Below are 19,233 nucleotides of genomic sequence, written 5' to 3' on the forward strand. Positions count from 1 at the left end.
ACTCACTGAAGAACTGTGAGGGGGAGGGGGAGGGGAAATGGAGGGGAAGAGGGAGAGGGAAACGGGAGGGGAGGGGGGAGGAGGAGGAAGAAGGAGAGGAGGAGGGGGAGGGAGAGGGACGAAAACACCCTTCTAGACACTTTGAAATGTGATTCTTGACCAATGCTTAAAATTTGGAGCACACATTGTCTCTAATTTTGTACACAAATGACATTTTATTAACATGCCTTCGTTGTATCACTTCAGATTTGCTTAATTCAGTCGTACACAAGATGCTTCAACAGTGGCTCTCACCCATTCACCAAGAGGAAACAGGCTCCAAAGAACACAACTGATAGGAGAAGGAACCAGGACAGAAATTCAGCTCTGCAGGTCTCCAGAGCACTTCCTGCCCCTGCAAGCTGCTCGGTGATGCCACTAAGACCCTCTTGAACCTCGTACCACTGAACAAGCCCATGGAGGGTTATTAGCAGCCAGTAGCTGCTCTTTACGGTACCTGTGGTACTTTGTCAGGTACAGTGTTCAGAGCCTGAGCTGCACTTTCTCACTGACTCTCACTGGTATCTTTTGGGGACTTGATCATGGTCTTCGGCATTCACAGGGTTTACCCAGTGCTCAAGTCTTATGACTCGTAGTGGAGGTGTACTGGAAGCCAGGTTTTGGAGATGGGAGCAGGGATCTCAGCCCTTGTGCTACGTTCCTGTCAGGATACACCCACCTCCCTGATAAAGGACTGTTCGTTCTCATGATGCACACCCAGTTGATTCCCTGGCAAGAAAAGTGGTCTTCTCTGAAAGCTTCCTGGAGCCCTCCTAACCTCCCTTGTGTCCTTCCCCTCTCAGCAGCCCTTGGGACAGGCACACGAGGGCAGCACAGTGACCTAAGTGACAGCACAAGATGGCACGCATTATTGAATACTTTCAGCTTACCAGTGCTGGCGTTGGACCTGTAGTAGTAGAGAATCAGAACAACCATGCTAAGGAAATTTCTATTACAAGGCACAGAGTATGTTTTTAATCTGATAAAAATATCTAACGACAAAGAACACTCAGAATGCTTTCTGAAAAGCACTCTAAGGTAGTGGAGGAGATGAAGACCATTTTTATTCCAATAAAGACTCAATTTTCTAACTATCACCCTATAGCTGACCACAAGAAGTGAGCATGGAGGGACTGACGGTCTCAGGCAGCACAGCTCAGTGGTTTTTTTTCTAAATTTTTTAATTTTTGGTACCAGGAATCGAACTCATGACCTTGCGCTTGCCAGGCAAGCTCTCTGCTGCTGAGCTATGTACCCGGTCCTAACATGGTGGTTTAAAAGTCAGGCCCCAAGTCACATTATCTGGATCTATAATTCCTAGTGATTGAAGGGCTATGGGTATGTCCGTTGTTATTAGATTTGGCTACACATACAGAGACTGTGTTATAACAGTGAGTTAAATGAGACAGAGTTTCCTTATTATCCCATGTACCTAGAGAGAGGCAGTCCTGGCCTGGCATGGCATTGAGGCAGTCCTGGGTTGGCATGGCATTCTACAGGTGACAGAATCCAGTCTCTTTCTATCATCCATCCTACCTTCCCAGGATACAGCTTGTACCCTTTGGGACACCTCATAGAGCAAGGTGGCTGCTTGAGTTCCAGCTATCCTGTCCTTATTTCAGGCAGCAGAAAAGAAATAGATGGAAGTAAGATGACACTAGGACAAACTTCAGCTGAATTGGCTCCCTTTGGCATTCATCCCTGAAGTCTAACTTAGACCCCTGCTTAGCTCACTGGCCGTAATTTATCACATGGCTACCTCTAGCTGCAAGGGAGACTGTTGCTACTGTTCTTGTTGCTTTGAGATAGGGTCTCACTATGTAGTTCAGATTGGCCTTGAATGCACTGTGTAGCCCAGGCTGACCTCCAACTCACAGTGATCCTCCTGCCTCAGCCTCCCAAGTGGTAGGATTATAGTCATGTGCCACCACGACCAGATAGCAGTACAATTTTTAGATGGCCAAGTTGCTGCTATAATACAGTGGACTCTGTTACTGAAGGGCAATAGGATAGATATTGAGGAAGAAGCTGCTGCTGTCCTGGACAAGTCGTTTCTCACTTCACTGAGCTTTACTGTCCACGCAGGAAGCGTGGGAGTGGTCCCAGCATCTGTCTCATGGGACTGCTGCACACAGGAAGTCCCCTATAAGGGTCCCTGCAACAGTGTGCCCCTCTCCCAGGGGCAACACAAAGTGTTTTCAGGGACCAGGACTGTCCAGAGCGGACCCACTGCTCCACGGATTCTGAATCCTCAGGACACTGATGATGACAGAAGCAGCCTCTTGACTTAACTCTGTTTTAGCTGCGTAGGTCCACATTTCCAAAGCTACTTCCCCCAACTAGCAGAAGTCTACCCAGCCAGTTTTGAGTGATGGATCTCACAGAAAACTTGATTAACTCAATTGTATATATATTTTCAAATTGTCACCTCTGGTCTGGCTTATGGCTTCAGTGTAAATGCATGCACTAGAGAGAGGGTGAAATGGCAAAGTAAGAAGAGGAACAAGAGCAGATAGGAAAGTGGTTTTTGGAATTGGGTTTGAGATATTTGAGGACCAAGGCACAAGGCTGGTGAGGTCTTCCGTCATCCAGGAGAGACGGACCTTTCCTTAGGGTGCTGAGCCTGACTGGGAAACATGAATCCGGCCTCCCCCAAGAATAAGGCCATGTGTTAGCGGCCTGTCACACCCCCGGAACACAGCAGATAAAGACAGCCATGCACTAACATAGGAAATCAGAGCAAGAAGGAAAAACACGAAAATTCTTCAAACCCAACTTTTCAGAATTATTTGAAAAGAGCGAGCCAGTCTCCTAAATAATAAAATAGCTTTGGGTCCTATATTTGGTTTAAAAAGTTGAAGCCATAATTAAAGTAAGAAAGCTATAAGTCTATTAAAATTTTTCTTTGATACTGGAAAACTCAATTCATGACCTACATTTTATAAAACATACACTTGAAAGGGATTTCATATGCCTTTTTCCCGTGGAACGTAGCATATTGAATCTCTTGCACTGATTTGAGCAGCAGGTGAAATTACTCAGGGCTTCTTAACGCAATGTACTGTTTCCCCAGGCGAAGGGAGTCAGAGGTGTGTGTCTGCATCGGTGGATGTGGCGGCTCTGGACTCTGTCCCAGAAGTGACAGGTGTCCCAGAGCCGTGGAGCTCAGGTGGAGCTGCCCACTGAGTTCCCTGCAATGTGCATCTTTCCTGACGTTTGCTGATCGTCCTGACTCATGGCCCAGGGGGCTTGGTGAATCCTTGGGTTCTCCTTGAGCAGCTCCCAAGCCACCACTAGGCGAGAATCTGGTGTATTTGGGAGGATCCCTGCTGCTGAGGGGGCTGTGGGGAGAAACCTGCTGGGCTAGTCCTGGAATAGGGTTGTTCTCTACCCTCCTACCCTCTCTCTGTCTTCTGTACACACACACACACACACACACATATATATATATAGATATATATAGACACACACTTGCAACAAGGTGCGTGCAGATGCTCCCTGGGCTTTGGGTGGTGCCCGGGCTCCTGTATCATCGTCATGGGTGAAATGGGAAAAGGACAGTGTGCGTTGCACATGATGAGGAGATGGCAGAAATGAGTTGGAGTCACACAAGCCTGAGTTTAAACTGGAGCTTTATCACCTACCAGCTGTGTGACCTCAGGAGAGTAGCCCAACCTCTCTGAGCCTGTGTGCTCACCCGTGATTACTCCTGGGGCAGGTAGCATCTTCCTCTCTCCCTCCTCCTGCCGGGTGCCCGGGGTTTGGTGGCTTTCTCCTGTGTGGTGGTGACTACAAGGCCCTGGCAGACTTCCTGGCAAGGCTGCAAGCTGTACGGCTTGGGGGTCTCTGGGGTTTATGCACCTCATCCCCCTCCTCACTGAACAGCAGCGGAGCATGGGCACAGCAGGTGCTCTGGAGATACTTGTTAAAGGAATGAACAAATTGCCAATAAAGACAAATGCTTACTTAAAAACTGAATAAAAAGGGAAGATTATAGTGATTTGGGGTTTCTGGCACTAGGGGCCATTTGCTCTGAATGGAATTTATTGGGCAGCCACTGTGTGCTTGGGATACTGCTGAGTCTGAAAATAAGGGGACAAAGGGAAAACAACTTGAGTCCCTTGGCCTTAAGCTTATGGCTGAGTGAGAAAGCTGAAGGCGGACTCCAGCTCACACCTGAGAAAAATTTATAAACCTATTAAGGTTTACAGCATTACAGTAATTCCATAAAGATGGCATCAGTACATAATCCCGTATCGTAAAATGAGTCAGTATAGTAATCGCCCATTTATTACAGGCTTGCCCTGAAGATCACATGTGACCCCTTCTCCCTCTGCTTTGTGGCCACCCTGGTCCCGGTCACGGTCATCTTGGAACGCTGCAGCATCCCTGCTTGCCCTACTTTTCTTTTGTACCGAATAGCACAAATTATCTTTTCACAGTAAAACCGTATTTTACTATTCTCTTGCTTCAAATCACAAAAGTTTCTTACTAAAAATATCATCAAACTGTATAGGGTTCTAAATCAGGATTTGCAAAATTATTTGCCAAGAATCAGGTAGTACACATTTTCAGCTTTGTGGGATATATAGCCTCTGTCCCAACTACCTGGTTCTGCCGGCATGTCATGAAAACAGACAAAAGCAGTATATAAAGGAAAGGACATGTCTGTGTTTCAATAAAACCTTATTTAAAAATAACAGGCTGTGAGTACCGATTTGACCTGTGGCCTGTATTTGTTGACTGGTTCTTTAAACGACCTTGCACTTACCTACCTTCTGGAAAATTCACCAGGCACTACTCTTACCACTGCATTCTGCAGTCCCCGCACCTGGAATACCCGTCCTCCATACCTTTGCCTGATGGGCTCTTACCTTTGCTGGGCTCAGTGTAAATGCTGCCGCGGTGTCCTTACAGACCCTTCCCTTGACCTCGCTGTCATTCTCTCCCATCACTGAGTTCTATTTTATCCAAAGGGCTGAAGTAATTTTTGCTCCTTTAGTTGCTAATTATCTTTCTCCTCCAGTGAAATGTCTTCAGACATTTAGAGTCCTCTGTGGTCTTTGGTCACCTCTATGTCCCAGGTACTGGGACATTACCTGGCTCTGAGCAGCTGCCCTGTATAAACCTGCTAAATGAACTTGCTAAATGGAGTAGTTGTGAGGTACTGATTAAAATACAGGCTTCCCTGAAGCTGGAACTGTTTAATCCACTGTGGATTTGCCACTTTGCTGTCCTCAGCTGCAGTGTTAACTTCCCTGAACTGTCCAGAGGGGACACATAGGCACCAGGGATGGGTCCTGGCGGAAGTCAGCGTGCTTTGAGCCACAACACCTCCAGGACCTGTGCAGTCCACTCTGTGGCCGCCATATTTCCACCTCGCATTCTGTGGGATTTATTCTGCCAAAGGGCACAGAATAAACACTAAGTCTCTCAAGCCACCAAAGCTCTTTACCCCTTTGCCACTTTACACTACTGGTTTATTTTCATTGCTTTCATGAAGTGTTCATTTAATTTTCAAATATTTGACATCACAAATCCTTTCTTCTCCCAAGCGAAGAGTGATGGAATTAGAGTTTCCAGCTTGCATCTAAAATATCCCCTAAATATTATGGGTTGCGCTGGCAAAGGTTTACCTTGAGAAGGAAGCAATCCACATAAGCCTAAGAACCAAATCTTTCTCTCCAGTTCACCTGGAACACAAGGGTCTGCCCTGGGAGGCTGGGGCAGGGATTGGAAGGGAAGGGATAGGCACACAGGCTGTCTAGAAACAAAGATCTCACAGTTGGTGAGAAAAGAGATTTAGGAAACAATGTGCTATCTCTCCAGCTGAGCTCTAGCTGTGTGGAGGCCCATGGGAACTTAGAGGGAAACAGGGCCATGAATAAGGATGAAAAGAGCTGGTTTTGAGGCTACCCACATTAAAGATGAGACACCGAGTTATACTGGTTGGGTATCCTTCTGAAGACTGCGGGGTTCCGGCATTCTCCCCCGCCTCACTAGACCCTCTGGTATATTGAAAGGTCTAGCCAACCAGCAGTTGTGGGTCCCAAGATACGCCTCATGGACCGTTGGGAAGGGGTGGGTTGAGGAGAGGGAGGTTCCTGGCAGCTGGGACAAGTAAGCTGATTGGCTGGTTCTAAGCCTGTGTGACACATCACTCAGACAGGAGCAACTTCTTAGAGTTTCCATCTTTTGATTGGCTAGATAGATTTAATAGCTAGCAATAGATGCCCCATTGCACACCATTTATTTTTGGAATTTTCCCATTGGGAAATCGTCTCTGATTGGATTATGCAACTCTTTTGTATCACTTGATTTATGGCCACCTGTGCTGGAAAAAGTGTGCGCCATAACTCAATTGCTGTCCAATCTAATGCCAGGGGCTCTGGGCACATTATCTACATCCCTTCTGGGCTACATTCCTTAGCCAAGTTTCCAGCAAAGAGGAAAGGAGCCGGTCACAGAGGTCTTAGGGTCCTCTTCCTTGACCATAGAATCTAAGGTGTGTCCTATGGTGAGGCAGGTCTGTCATATACAGATATAACTGATGACATAACAGTGAAGACCCATAGCTATTGGGAATAATGCAGAGAATCACAGAGTATTTCACCCATTAGAAGTCCCTGTGTGAGAGGAATGCTGTATCCTAATTCCTGAACTTAGCTGAGATGTGGAATAAAATCCTTTGATTGTAAGCATCTCTCAAACACAGATCAAAACGTAATAAGGCACATCCTCTGCTCCGTTGCCCTGCTTGCATGAATTTCCCCTGAATAAATTGTCACCAAAGCGCGCAGGGTTGAGTCTGCCCTGCAGAACTGATTATAAGCAAGTGCAGAGGAGTGGAAGTAGCGAGGATCAATAGGCGATTGGTTAACTAGCTGATGGCAGATCCAAATGCTAGCTGTTTGCAGCAGAGATGCAGCTGGATGTTCACTGACTGACAGAGGCATCCCCAGGACCCTGGGGAATGAAGGAAGTGACTCACAGAGCGGCAGGCAGAGTCCTGTCTGCGAAACCCTGCACCAGCGTCTCTGCGCAGGGACGCCCAGAGGGAGCCCGGCTCCCCCAACACCACTTGGCCATCTCTGGAAGGTGAGACTTGGCAGGACTGTACTTTCTTTCCCTTCAAATCATGCAAAAAATTGAATTCTTTTATTTTTTGACTTCCTACTTAAGAAAGAAAATAAACAACACGATCATGTGCCCTGTATTCCAGAAACCCGTGCGATTCGCTGGGACAGCTGAGAACACCAGAGATCATGGATTAAAAGCCTGAAAACACCAGAGAGGAAAAACCCAACAGCAGATGGGCCAAAGAGCCACATCACAGTCACTGCAACAACAAAGAAGTGACCATCAAAGGGACTTTACGACCAGGCCGTCCCAGCCGCTGAAGGCTTCACAGGGAGCCAGGCTCCAAATGTCAACTATCAAATATCACAGTCATCTTTATTTAGCTCAAGCCTTTTGGGAAAATAGCATTGCCAAGCCACGCTGAGCTCTCAGGATGGCTGTTGTCCCAAGGGCCACTTGATTGATTATTTTCCTTCATGTCTGGTCTGGTCAGACTTTTTTTCTTTGGCACTGGGAATCAAACTCAGGACCTTGTGCTTGCCAGGACCTTGTGCTGTGCTGCTGAGCTGTACCCCAGGCCTTAGACTTGGTTAAAAATTGAAGCAATTGTGTCTTGAGGAGGAACTCAGGTGATTCTGGAGGAAAAACCAATGACAGAAACCCCTTCCTTTCCCCACACCCTCTCTTCAGAGAGCCTTTCTCCCTGTGGGAGCAGATCCTGTCCCTCCTGGGATAAGCATCCCGTCTGGCCGAGTGGAGCGCCTGCCACCATCTCAGTTCTGATTGACTCCTTGCCATTTCGCTGCACGGCTGTGAATGCCAAGGGGATAGTGTGTTTGTGCAGTCATCGCTGTGACCTGGGAGCCTGGGACAGGGGTGCAGAGGAGTGCTCAGTCAAAGCACTGGTGGGAAAGACAAACAGGGAGAGAGAGGGATGCAAGGGAGGGCAAGCATCCTGGCTTTCAGAAATGAGAGGACAAGGAGGGACCTGTTAAATTTGGCTGGTTTTCAGCTGCCTTCAGAAGGGCTAGCAGCTGAGCGTCGTGGCACGGGCCTGTAATCCCAGCACTCTGGGAGGCTGACGGAGGAGGGTCACAAGTTGGAGCCCAGCCGGGGTGATTTAGTGACTTAGCGAGATGGTCTCAAAATGAAAAGAATTGAGGATGTAGCACAGTGCAAAGGCCCTTGGTTCAATTCCTAGTACTACCAAAAAAAAAAAAAAAAAAAAAAAAAAAGAAGAAAAAGAAAGAAAAAGCAAAGAGAAGCACTTGAGCTGTGTGTCCACCTCAGGACTCAGACTGTCCCTCTGGTCTTGCCCCTGCTTGAAGGATGCTGTACATCATGTAAGTTGGGAACAAAGATATTCCTCATGTTCCCTGTCCCTCAAAACTGCTCCTCCCAAGTGAGGTGGGAAGGCATTTTCCCAGAGGTCCATTCAGGGTGGCTCAGAAAGAGAAAGCAGAGCCGAGGCCAACCTCATGCCTGGCTGGCTCCTGTCCCTCGTGGAAGGCTGCTGTGAGCCGTTGAGTACCACCGGCTGAAAGCACCCCAGGGACAGTTCCCAAACAATGTCGCATCCGCAGGGTGGCACGGGCCCCTCCCCTAGGATAATGCTAATGTATGCATCTGATGTCATTTCCCAGAGTTGGCTGGAAAGTCTTAAACTCCATCTCTGCTAGCTGGCTTAATAGTGATCCCCAAGTTGGCCAGCTCCACCCCACCCCAACATCCCTGCCCCTCAGGTCAAACACACATGCTGTAGTCTCATCTCAGGGTCTGCTCCAAGGCAGCCCTATGTGCAAGCGGTCCGTTCCTCATGGCTAGCCCTTCACAAAGGTACCCAGACCACGGTGGCATTGGTGCCGGTGAGGACCACGGAGTTCTGAGGTGGGTGCCTGCCACAAGTCTCAAGGACCCCAGCTACCTGCCCTGTGCTCATGATATTTTGGCATGGGTGCTGGGGGTTGACAAAACACCAGACTCTCCCAGAGATCTGGCTGGCCCTGGAGAAGCTGGAGCCTGGGCCCCACGAATCAATGCCTTGTGATCCTACAAAAGGAACAGCTCGTGATGTGCAAAGTTCAAAGACCGTTATTTGCCATCTCTCTGCCTTCATTCAGGAGTGATTCCCTCAAACAATACCCTGGAGTTGAGTGCTGAGCAGCTGGGGATGGTGTCCTGTCTGCACACACAGATAAATAAGGGTGACCTTCCTCCGTGATGGATTGGCGCTGATGGCACTCAGGTACACGAGGACGTAGAAATGATGTTCGGCTTGCTGGGAGCTGGGTTCGCCTTCACACTAACTGTGTGTCCCTTCGCTTTACCTTAGCTAAAGGGTATGCTGCCAGATGATAAAAGTAACTGCTATATTAACACCACACTGGCATCTCTTCAACATTTATTGTGCTCTACGCACTGGGTGAAGCAAGCTATGTCACTTAGGCTGTCACAGAGCCTCTCGGGTGGGAACTGAGATGTCCTACCCCACCCAGCACTAGGTCCCAGTGCCATGGGCAACAGCACCTATGCAACTTGTGGGGCCAAGTACAAAATTGAAATGCCAGGCCCCTTGCACAATTATTAAAAGTTTCAAGAGAGCAATGACAGAATAGTAACACAAGCAGGGGACTCTTCCGAGCGTGGGGTTTCTGAGACTGCACAGGCCACACCCCATACAGCTGGTCCCGGTTATGTGGGCTCAGAAGAAGTGACAGGGACCGCTCTGCCCAATAGACTGAGCAAGCTTTTTATCAGAGAGTTCATTAAACCTGGCTATGTCAGGAGCGCTGCTCATTCTCTATCAGAAACAAAGTCACTTTATCTGCTAGAACTGCACAAATGCTCTCCCAGCTGGACCGGCAAAGGGACCTCAGCACAAATGGTGTGCGGAAGAGACCAGGGGCCAGGTCTCATGGGGGGTGGTCTTAGGCTCACACAGGGTTTGGGAAGAGGTGAGGTCCGCAGTGCACAGATCTGGACTTGTCTTTGAGCAGATGCCAGTGTCGGTCCAGCCAGAATCTCGCCACAAAATGGAGGCAGAGGTGGCAGCATCCTCTTGGCAAAGTGAGCAGCCATCCTCACATTTCCCACCCTGACCTTTTGGAAGATGGTGGCCACTGCCAACACGGTAGGTGGGCAAGAGCCTGCGCCTTGAAGCCAGACACACGGATACTGACTCTGTCCCCTAGCTGTGTAGCTTGGGCAAGTTTCCAGACACTTTCGAGCTTCCCCTTTCTCACCTGTAGGATGGCGCTAGTGGCGACCACCTCTCGGGTGAGAAGTCGTTAGCGGAGGGGTCATGTGTAAAAGCTCCTGGCACGTGGTGAGGTTTAGCTGTTGTCATGCTGGGTTGGTCTGCTGGCTGTTTTCATCGTGGAGGGTGGTGGCAGAGAGAAGAGCTCACGAATGAAGGTAGATGATTCAGGCTGAGTGCCAACACTCTCCTCAGCTCTTGAGAACAGGGAAAAGTCACCCAACTCTTTCTAACGTCAGTGTACCATTCCATAAAGTGAGCGCTGTGCAATATCTATGACACATAGGATTCAAAGAGCCGCAAGTGAGCTGGGAACTATGGAAATTGGAGACATACGATTTCTACATCTGGCTGAGGTCTTTTTGGTGTAATTTGCAAATGGTTTGGCTGGAGACTGGGCAGGAGAGGGGGTAATACTGCCTTTCTCAGATTTCTACTGTCTCCACAGATGCCGCCTGGGCTGTCTTCCCTGTAGCTCTCCTACAAGGTGCGAAGCGAATGAAGTGGTTTTCTTTTAAGAACTCTGTTTTGCAAAATTTCTACATTCTTGACCCCAAATCTGACTGATTCCATTTCAATGCCTGCTTTGTAGTTAAACCCAGAAGGTGCTGAGAAAGAAAACAATGAATCAGTCTCAACACTATGTTGCCAGAGGCAGCAATCCCATACAGACATCCGAGGCATTATGTATGTTTATGGGATAATACCAATCATAAACAGAAGTTTGCGGTGGTTTATGTGTTTCTGGAGATGCATCTACCCCTAACTGAATAGCTTTGTGCTTTAAGAAATTCAACGTGCATAAAGGATTCTATTTTTCTTGGAAAATATGACCTACATATATAAAGCAATAAAGTCAGAACTAAACTTGAAGAAAGGACACAGTGGAAGGCAAATTGGATATTGTCTAATCACATTCGCACATAAAATACCAAGACACAGGCACGCTACCGTGCCCCAAATGAAACCACTTCCATTTACATTTAGAACACTTTTCCCACTCTCCACATTTCAGTCCCTGGTGTACAGGCTCTGGGGACCGCAGATGGAAACCAGCAATCTTTCCATTCTCCTCAAACTCTGGTCTCTTTAAAGCGTCTCCTGGCAGGTCTCCTAACTTGTTCCGCACATCAGCTTGTTTGAGTAGAGTTCTGTAAACATCAAATCCAGACTCCACGGTCTTTCTTGCCAGAAATGTCCTCTCGTCCATACGTAGTCCACTGGCTGGTTTGCTCTGAGGTGATCAGACCTGCCCTCTGGCTTTCTTGCCATCTCTGCAGGCCTGTTTTCACTGCTCCACCTCCACTTGGCCTCAAAACACACTCTGGCAGACATGGCAAATTCACCTTCATGTGTACAGGGTACATTCAAAGCTGCGAAGGCAGAAGGGCACTTCTGCCCTTGGGGATTTGATGGTGTGCACAGAGGCCCCGCTCCTTGAAGCTGAGGCAGGTTTTAGGCATCTTGCATATGATTATTCCCCTGGTAGTCTGGGGAGGTTACCATGACAACACTCCCAGAGCATCCTGTATCTACAAGCCATTGATATATCCCCTCACTTCAGCCAAGGGGGAAAAGTAGTCAAAGCAGTCCTCAGACTTCCTGCTCCATTCTGGCCACTGAATGACTGTTTTACTTATTGTTTGGACATACTCTTAGACTTGGAAACACTGATACTCTTAACAACAGCACTTTTTCACTCAAGTGAAATCTTACAGCTTAAAATCCAAGTCCAGTCTAAAAGGGATTTTTCCCTTTTGCTCTTTACCTTCTCTGGCATTGTACTCAGGAGTAACTTCTGCTGGCCATGAAGTGCTTTAATTATTATGTTCTGGGCCTAAAAAGAAACTCTAAATTCTAAAACCTTCCCTGATAGATGGGTTAAACACAAGAAAAAGGTAGCAGTGGGCTCCACAGTCCCCTTGAGTGATTTCCATGACAGCAGGTACATGCATTTCCAGAGAGAGATAAAATGTCCTGCCTTTGGCCCTTTAACTGAAGACAAAGGGTCTTGCCATGCACAGCTTCTAAGGAAAGGGAAAAAGAAGTCCTACCTGTTTCACCAAAATTGTTCTTATTAAAAGGCAATTATAAAAAGAAATAAAAGGAATGTATAGTGAAGACTTCAGTTCTCACCAAAGGCCCACTGCAGCATAAAGTTTAGCCTAGATAAGACAACACTCCCAGAGCCTGTCTGGTGAGCTAGATATTTATACCATGCCCCACATCAGCCACGCATCAGAGACTCAGCCTGCAGTCACCATGGACGATCACCTTCAGAGACAAGGCAAGATATTTTTATAACTTGCAAGACCTCAATTTGCTGCCTGCTTCCTCTTTCTAGCTCTTGCTTCTACCCAGGTAAATGACATGTTAATATTGATTCATGCCAGAAAGGTGGAATAGCAATAACACAGTATCTGGAATCACTGAAGATCGTCGTGCACCATCTCCAAGCCTCCAGGATGATGGCAAATCAGCTGGACGTACCTGTGGGGGACCCCTCCATGACGTGGCCGATGTAGGGGCCTTCCCGAAAGATGGGTCTGTTGTCATTCTGGTCGATCACGACAATGTCCAGAGGCACCGGCCCCTCAAGGGTTTTGCCGTTGACATCAGTGGTCTCCACCAATAGCTATTTGAGCAAAGAGATTGGGGAGGAAAACAAGGCATTAGTTCAATGATGAAAATTGAAATCAGGTTCCCTGGAGAAAGTAGGTTGTAGCAGCAATTTTCTGAGCCCTGGGTGATATTCAAACTTTGGTCTCAATGGAGAGTTATGGGACTAGAATAGAAGCTAACTATTCCAGAATAAAAAGTGAAGATCCAGTTCATGTTAGTTTCCCCCTTGGAAAAATTACAATTAATACAACAAATTTGCAAAGAAAGTTAAAAAGAACCTTGCAATCAGCCGTAGCTGAGAAAATGTGCTTACACTGTTTCTGTTTTTCCAACATCATTATCCTTAAAAGGAATGTTACGCTAATGAAAATAATCATCTAAGCAGTTATGAAGCGAGCACATTAAGAGATAACAGAAAGTGTTTATGGTGATATTCAGGAGAAATTCAGGTCAGTAAGTATTTGCAGGGAGCCTGCATAGGACCTTGGGATTCCCGCCCACTAGGCCCTTTATAAATTAGAGGGTTTCTTGATTCTAGGAAACTCTTCTGTGGGGAACTGTCTTCAGATCTCAGTGAAAAAGGCAGAATAAAAACAGCTTTATTATTTGTCCTAGAGTCAAAGCCACGCAGCCTGGCATTGCAGTGAACCACAGTGCCGCTATGTCCTCTATTTCTGCGTTTAATTCACCCCTGGAGTTACTCGGAAGTAGCAGTAGCACATCTCAGGGGAAAGGGCTGGCAGGGAAGCGCATCTGCATTTGGGATCCCAGCACCAGGTCATGATCTATGTGACCCTAAGGAAGAGAACTGCTCAGCTTCCTCTTCTGTAAAATGGGGTTAATAAAGTGTCATTTAATAGGATGTATCAGGGATAATACTAAGCAACAATTAGCCAGTGCTTTCTTAGGTAATCTGCTATAGTCCCTCACTTGAATAACACAATAACCCAAAAGGCCATTTTTCAGAGAAGGGAATGGAAGAAAATAAAGATAAACTTGTGGAGGGCAGATGTGACCTTGGGAAGTCTGCCTTCAGAGTTTTCATCATTAATCACCATAAATACTATTTCTAAAGCACTTATTCTACGTCAAGATGCTGCTATCATTGCTTTTACTAATATCAATACTATTGTCAAAATTAGCCAGAGTTAGGAAAATGAAAGAGAAACACTTGACATAGTTTAGTATAGCTCTGTCTCACCTTCTGTTACTGTAACCCATTCAGAAAGAAGCAGGTCAAAAGTCAATGAACCCAGGAAACTCTCATATGATTTGCACCATCTCAGTCTCCCTCCTGCTCCTTTTTGAGATAAGTTGCATTACACAGATGAAGGTATTTACTGCACTCTTGTTACTACTAATGAAATCACACTGGCACAGAAATGCCCAGTGGAAGGGGATGAGTCGAACCCATGCTTGTGCAACAGTGTTTTAGACTATGGGTTAGGGTTAAGTAAAATAATTGTTAAGCCATGTTGATCTACTTAGAATATTGAGCAAAAGTACACAAAGTAGCATATACTTTATATGCGTGTGGTATAAAGATATGGATAGAATTTGAAGGTAGTAAGCATGATGAAAGGAGGTATGCATCTTTAATTTTTTCTTAGCAAATTCACACATGTAATGCATACACATGTACACACACACACACACACCTGACATCCAGGGCAGATAAAATGATATGAGGCTACCTCCCTTAATTAAGATAAAATAATTAAATGGACAGAGTCTCTTAACATCTGACCCAAAGAAGAACTTACAAAAGGAAGACTTTTGTATGTTTAAGGTTCTAAGCCATTAGGAGAATACTGCTAACAAATCATTCAAGCTTTGAGGAAAATTTCATTCAATAACACGTCTGGTTTTTGTTATCTCAAAACAGCCATGGATTTTACTTTAATGCAACCAAAACAAACTTATGTCTAAAGATAACAAATACCTTGCGTCTGAAACCTAAGCTTACACATTCTTCAGGATGTCGCCAGAATCATTCACCGCAGGGAGTATAAAATATCGGAATTCATATTTGACAAATGTACAAACATATCAGAACTGGGAGGGGTAGACTGCAGATCCATCCCAACAGGATGGAAAGACAGACAATAAGGAGGCCAGGCTGGTCAGGAAGGATGCAGCACGTGGAGCAGAATCTCAGGGAACCAGTTATGAAGTGGACAATTTGATGGTATTATACGTTTAAAAAAACTAGCCAGAGTTTGACTCAGATTATTTTTGACAAACAATATTAACAGAAAGCAAGAATTTGGAACGTCTCCAGAAACAGCAAAGTACTGCCAAGTGGTATTTCCTCGTTTTAAAGATAATGCAACAAAAATTCTCCGGGGACCTAACACGCCCTCTCAGGCGATGTGCTGGAGTGAGCACAAAAAGAGAAACAAGAAAAGAGGCTGCAGTGTGGACAGACAGAGACAGACAGAGGAAAACGTCTGAGCAAAAGAATTTCTGTTAGCGACGAGGGCTATGAGAGCATGAGACGATTTTATTTCCAGAAGTTCCACCATTCACTAATGTAACGGAGAATGCTCCCCCACAGTCAGTATCCCTCAGTTTCTTAGTTGCCCAGGTAATAGTTCTTGTTCCACTTCTGGTTGCTTCTGGTCCCTTAGAAACGGCTTGTCGCTTGTGATACATAGCTGGTCACTCTGATGCACGCTGAATAAACCAATCCCCAACTGACAAGCTCTTCTACCTCTGTACTTCCTGCTTCCTTACCCCATATAAGTTCTAGAGCAGCAGGGATCAGGGCCTGACATGCTGGGAGTGATCCCGATCAGTGCCTGTCGACGTAAATAAATCTGCCTCCAAATCCTGGGTATCGTTTCGGTGTTTCTGCTTGCTGCTGCACTACTACAGCCAATAGCCAGCTATATATGATTATGGAAATTTAAACCCATCAGAACTTTAAGAACTCAGTTCTGCCATCAAAGTAGGCGTGTTTCAAGTGTTCAGCAGGGCCCCGTGGCTGGCAGCTGCCATCTGAGATGGCACCGATGGGTGCATTCCCATAATTGCAGAGAGCCGGGGCAGGGGCACAGGGTGCTTAGCAAGCGTGTGTACGGGGCACAGATCCAAGACAAAGTGGTTGAGAAAACCTGACTGCCCAGGGAACATTTCAGCTGAGACTCAAACAACAAGAAAACAGGAGTAGATAGTGATCCAAAAATGAATGGAGAAAGACTTCTAGTATAAAAGCTCTTGGGTAAGAAAAATCTTGGCATTAATTTGGGGAGGGGGAGTGATAGAAGATTAAGTCGACGCAGGAAGATTTCACTCAAATCCAAGTGGAGCAGGTTGAGATTTGTCTCCTACAGGATTCCTTACACAGGAAAATCTGAGCCAAGTGAAGGGAAGGCTTTGTGCCCGCGAAGGGCTGGGAAGGCAGAGATGAGGGAGAGGCACACAGTGTTTGCTCGTAGTAGAGGAAGGCACTGCAGACTGAGTGACGTGTTTAAGAAGAGAGGTCCGCCTGGCATCTTAAACATGAGCGCTGACCCGGCGTCTCTGGCTCAGCATGACCACGCTGTCAGTAAACACAGCTCATCCTCCCCTTCCCTAGAGCGAGTTTTCCTAACTGTTCTCCCGGGAAGGCCAGACCCGGAGTCAGCAAATGTCAAACTTTCTGAAGGGAGGCTCACTCTCTGCAGTGTTACTGGGACCCTGGTATCAGAAAATAAATGTGAATGATGTTATCTTCTTTTCTCTTTTCTAATTGCTGTGCCCCACATACACAAACCTTCAGTGTGAAAAGCCTTGAACTCTGTTTGTTCCTGTGAATTGCGTGATAGGTCCTAGTGGCGCTGTTTGAGTTTCAGAAACAAAGCAAGTTAGATAGAGTTCACTCAAAGGGAAGTGGTCCAGGGCCAGCTCTGGCTGTTTGAAGCAAGAAGCCACTTTGTAGAGTCTCAGTGAGAACAGACAGGCAGCTGTCAGCAGAGATGGAAGTGACAGCTCCAAGAAATGGGAGCCCGCGGCCCCACCTGCCTGTGCTAGACCCCAGCTCAGACTCAAGCTCTTCTCTTCCCAGGGGCCGGCCTGCACGGGAACAGTGAGGTGTGCTAGGTAAAATGGGACAGAGAGCTACAACTACGGGACGTGTAATAAAGTACAGTAAGAAAAGCAGCACACAGCTGTTGTGTCTGGTGATTTATCTGGTGGCAGGTAGCCTGAACTCTGACCGGTGACACATCTGGCTGTGGGTTGTGTGTTCTGGACCCTGCCATTCACAGTTCGGGCAGAAGCACGGGCATTCGGGCGGCAGGCACTCACTGCCACTCCCATGCTGCTTGGCAGGTAGGGTTAGAGACAGAGTTTCCAGGGCCCTGGAGAGCTCGGAGACAGCCCCCCAGATGGGGGTTCAGCAGAGCAAGCTTTCCCACGGATATCAACTTTTCCATGCGTTTTCTAGTCTTCAGCTGTGCGTGAGAAGCTCTGCAAGCAGACTGGGCGCGATCATTTCCTGAGATGCTTCACACAGGGCAGAAGCAGAAGAGAACTGCTCGCTAACTGAAATGCGACACGCAGCAGGAATGTGGTAAAGGGAGATGGCTGGCGACACCCATGCAGAGACACCCATCCCTTCCCTGCTCGTCACGGCCCTTGCCGCCACAGGTCCCGGGCAGGCAACCTTCCTCTGCTCATCTTCAGCCAGACACCATGCAGCCCCTCCTTCACCCTGCAGGCCAGACAGGGCTGAGGTCCCTGGCCCCCACTCCACGGCACAGCGCCCTCGCTCTGTGTCACTTTCAGTACTATGGGACCACTTGCGCATCTGGGTGACAGTTCAGTTCACAGAGGCCGCCACGTCCCCTGGAAAGGTGGGCTGTGGGGTGTTCTTGCACATGGGCGCGTCCCTAGTCCCGGTGCCTGACACACAGTGGCCACCTATGTGAAGCTAACTGCACAGAGTCCTCGTCTGAAGAGGAGATAGCTCTTTAAGAGCCCGGGGTTGCACTTTTGGCTTCAGCACTGGCCATCCGTCCTTTCTCTCCCTGGCACATGGGGCTGACAGTCCATCTCACTCCATGGGCCCCGGCCAGTTGACTTTTCATGCCATCTTAATCGACCAGCAAGGTCCCAGCGGGAAACAGTATCAAAACACATTACATTGATGACTTACTTTTCAAAAGCAGGGAGTCAACATTTACTTGCTGTGTAATACACGTCCAGGCTTTCTAGGCATTGTCACACTTGGCTTAAAACAACCAGAAGAATGGCTCATTGCAGCAGAGAGATGTAAGTAACTAGTCTGCAGTCACAAAGCTGGTTTGTGACCAGGCAAAATCCAAACTTAGCTCCAACTCTAAATCCAGCTTTGCCCCACTGTTTGCTCTTTTTGTTTCCTTAATGGCCTGCCCTTTCTGATGTGGTTTTGCTTTCACTTTTCACCAGTTGCAATTTTAAAGTCTTGCTTCATCCAATGCATAATTACCCCTGAGTTTAGGAGTATGATGAGCTTATGTGTTTTATTAATGCATTAACTCCTACAGTGAGCCTCTGAGTATGAGCAGCTCCCTGTCACAGGCTGTGGGCCGGAAACAACAGCAGCAGTCCAGCTCCACATCCTCTCCTGGAAAGACACAAGCTTTCAGAAAAGCAAAGCTAGGCCATCCTTATAAATGTAACTCTCAAATGACCACAGTGAATGAATGGTGTAGAGAGGGAACTGAAAACCACAAATCACCCCAATCTCGTTAGAGCAAAAATGTTTTATTCTCGAGCAGAGACATTAAGATGCCACATGAACGTGGAGGCCCTCTTCAGGGGATATGGTAGGTGGACACCAGGTATGGGTCCCGTCTTCTGAATCCTGTGTGTGAAGGAGAAAAGGGGCCCACTTGGGACATGGGGAGGGGCCTGAGGTGGGGTCTTGAACACCCTGCCCAGCACCTGGGGTCTGCTAGTCTCCTTCCGTACTAGGGGGATTTGTGGGGAGGGGATTTTACCAGAGATGCGCGCTATCCAGTCACATTACACAAACTGGTGGCTCTTCACAACAATTAAGGCATCAGAATAGCAGAGATTGGCTGTACACACCATGCACTGACAATAATGCCTCCTTAAAAAAATCACAAGAACACAACGAACCAAATTACAAAGCATGTACTCGCACGCCAGCCTTCGGCTCCACAACAAACTATTAACATCTTGCCCTTCCTTTGGCTCATCTTCTCATCACCCATCATGAAAGACGCAATTTAGTTCAACAAATTTGA

General features: G+C 47.2%; 1 protein-coding gene across 2 annotated transcripts in view; it reads right to left on the reverse strand.

The window, feature by feature from the left end:
* Cdh13 (cadherin 13) overlaps positions 1-19,233 on the reverse strand; it is a 1,142,761-nt gene that overhangs the window by 374,778 nt on the left and 748,750 nt on the right. For both annotated transcript variants that reach the window (XM_005413239.1, XM_013509197.1), the window contains one exon: positions 12,866-13,010. In XM_005413239.1, the coding sequence (XP_005413296.1) occupies positions 12,866-13,010 (145 nt within the window). The remainder of the gene's footprint in view (positions 1-12,865; positions 13,011-19,233) is intronic.

Source organism: Chinchilla lanigera, unplaced genomic scaffold (genome assembly GCF_000276665.1).
Source record: "Chinchilla lanigera isolate Chin_1 unplaced genomic scaffold, ChiLan1.0 scaffold00163, whole genome shotgun sequence".
NCBI classification, from domain to species: domain Eukaryota; kingdom Metazoa; phylum Chordata; class Mammalia; order Rodentia; family Chinchillidae; genus Chinchilla; species Chinchilla lanigera.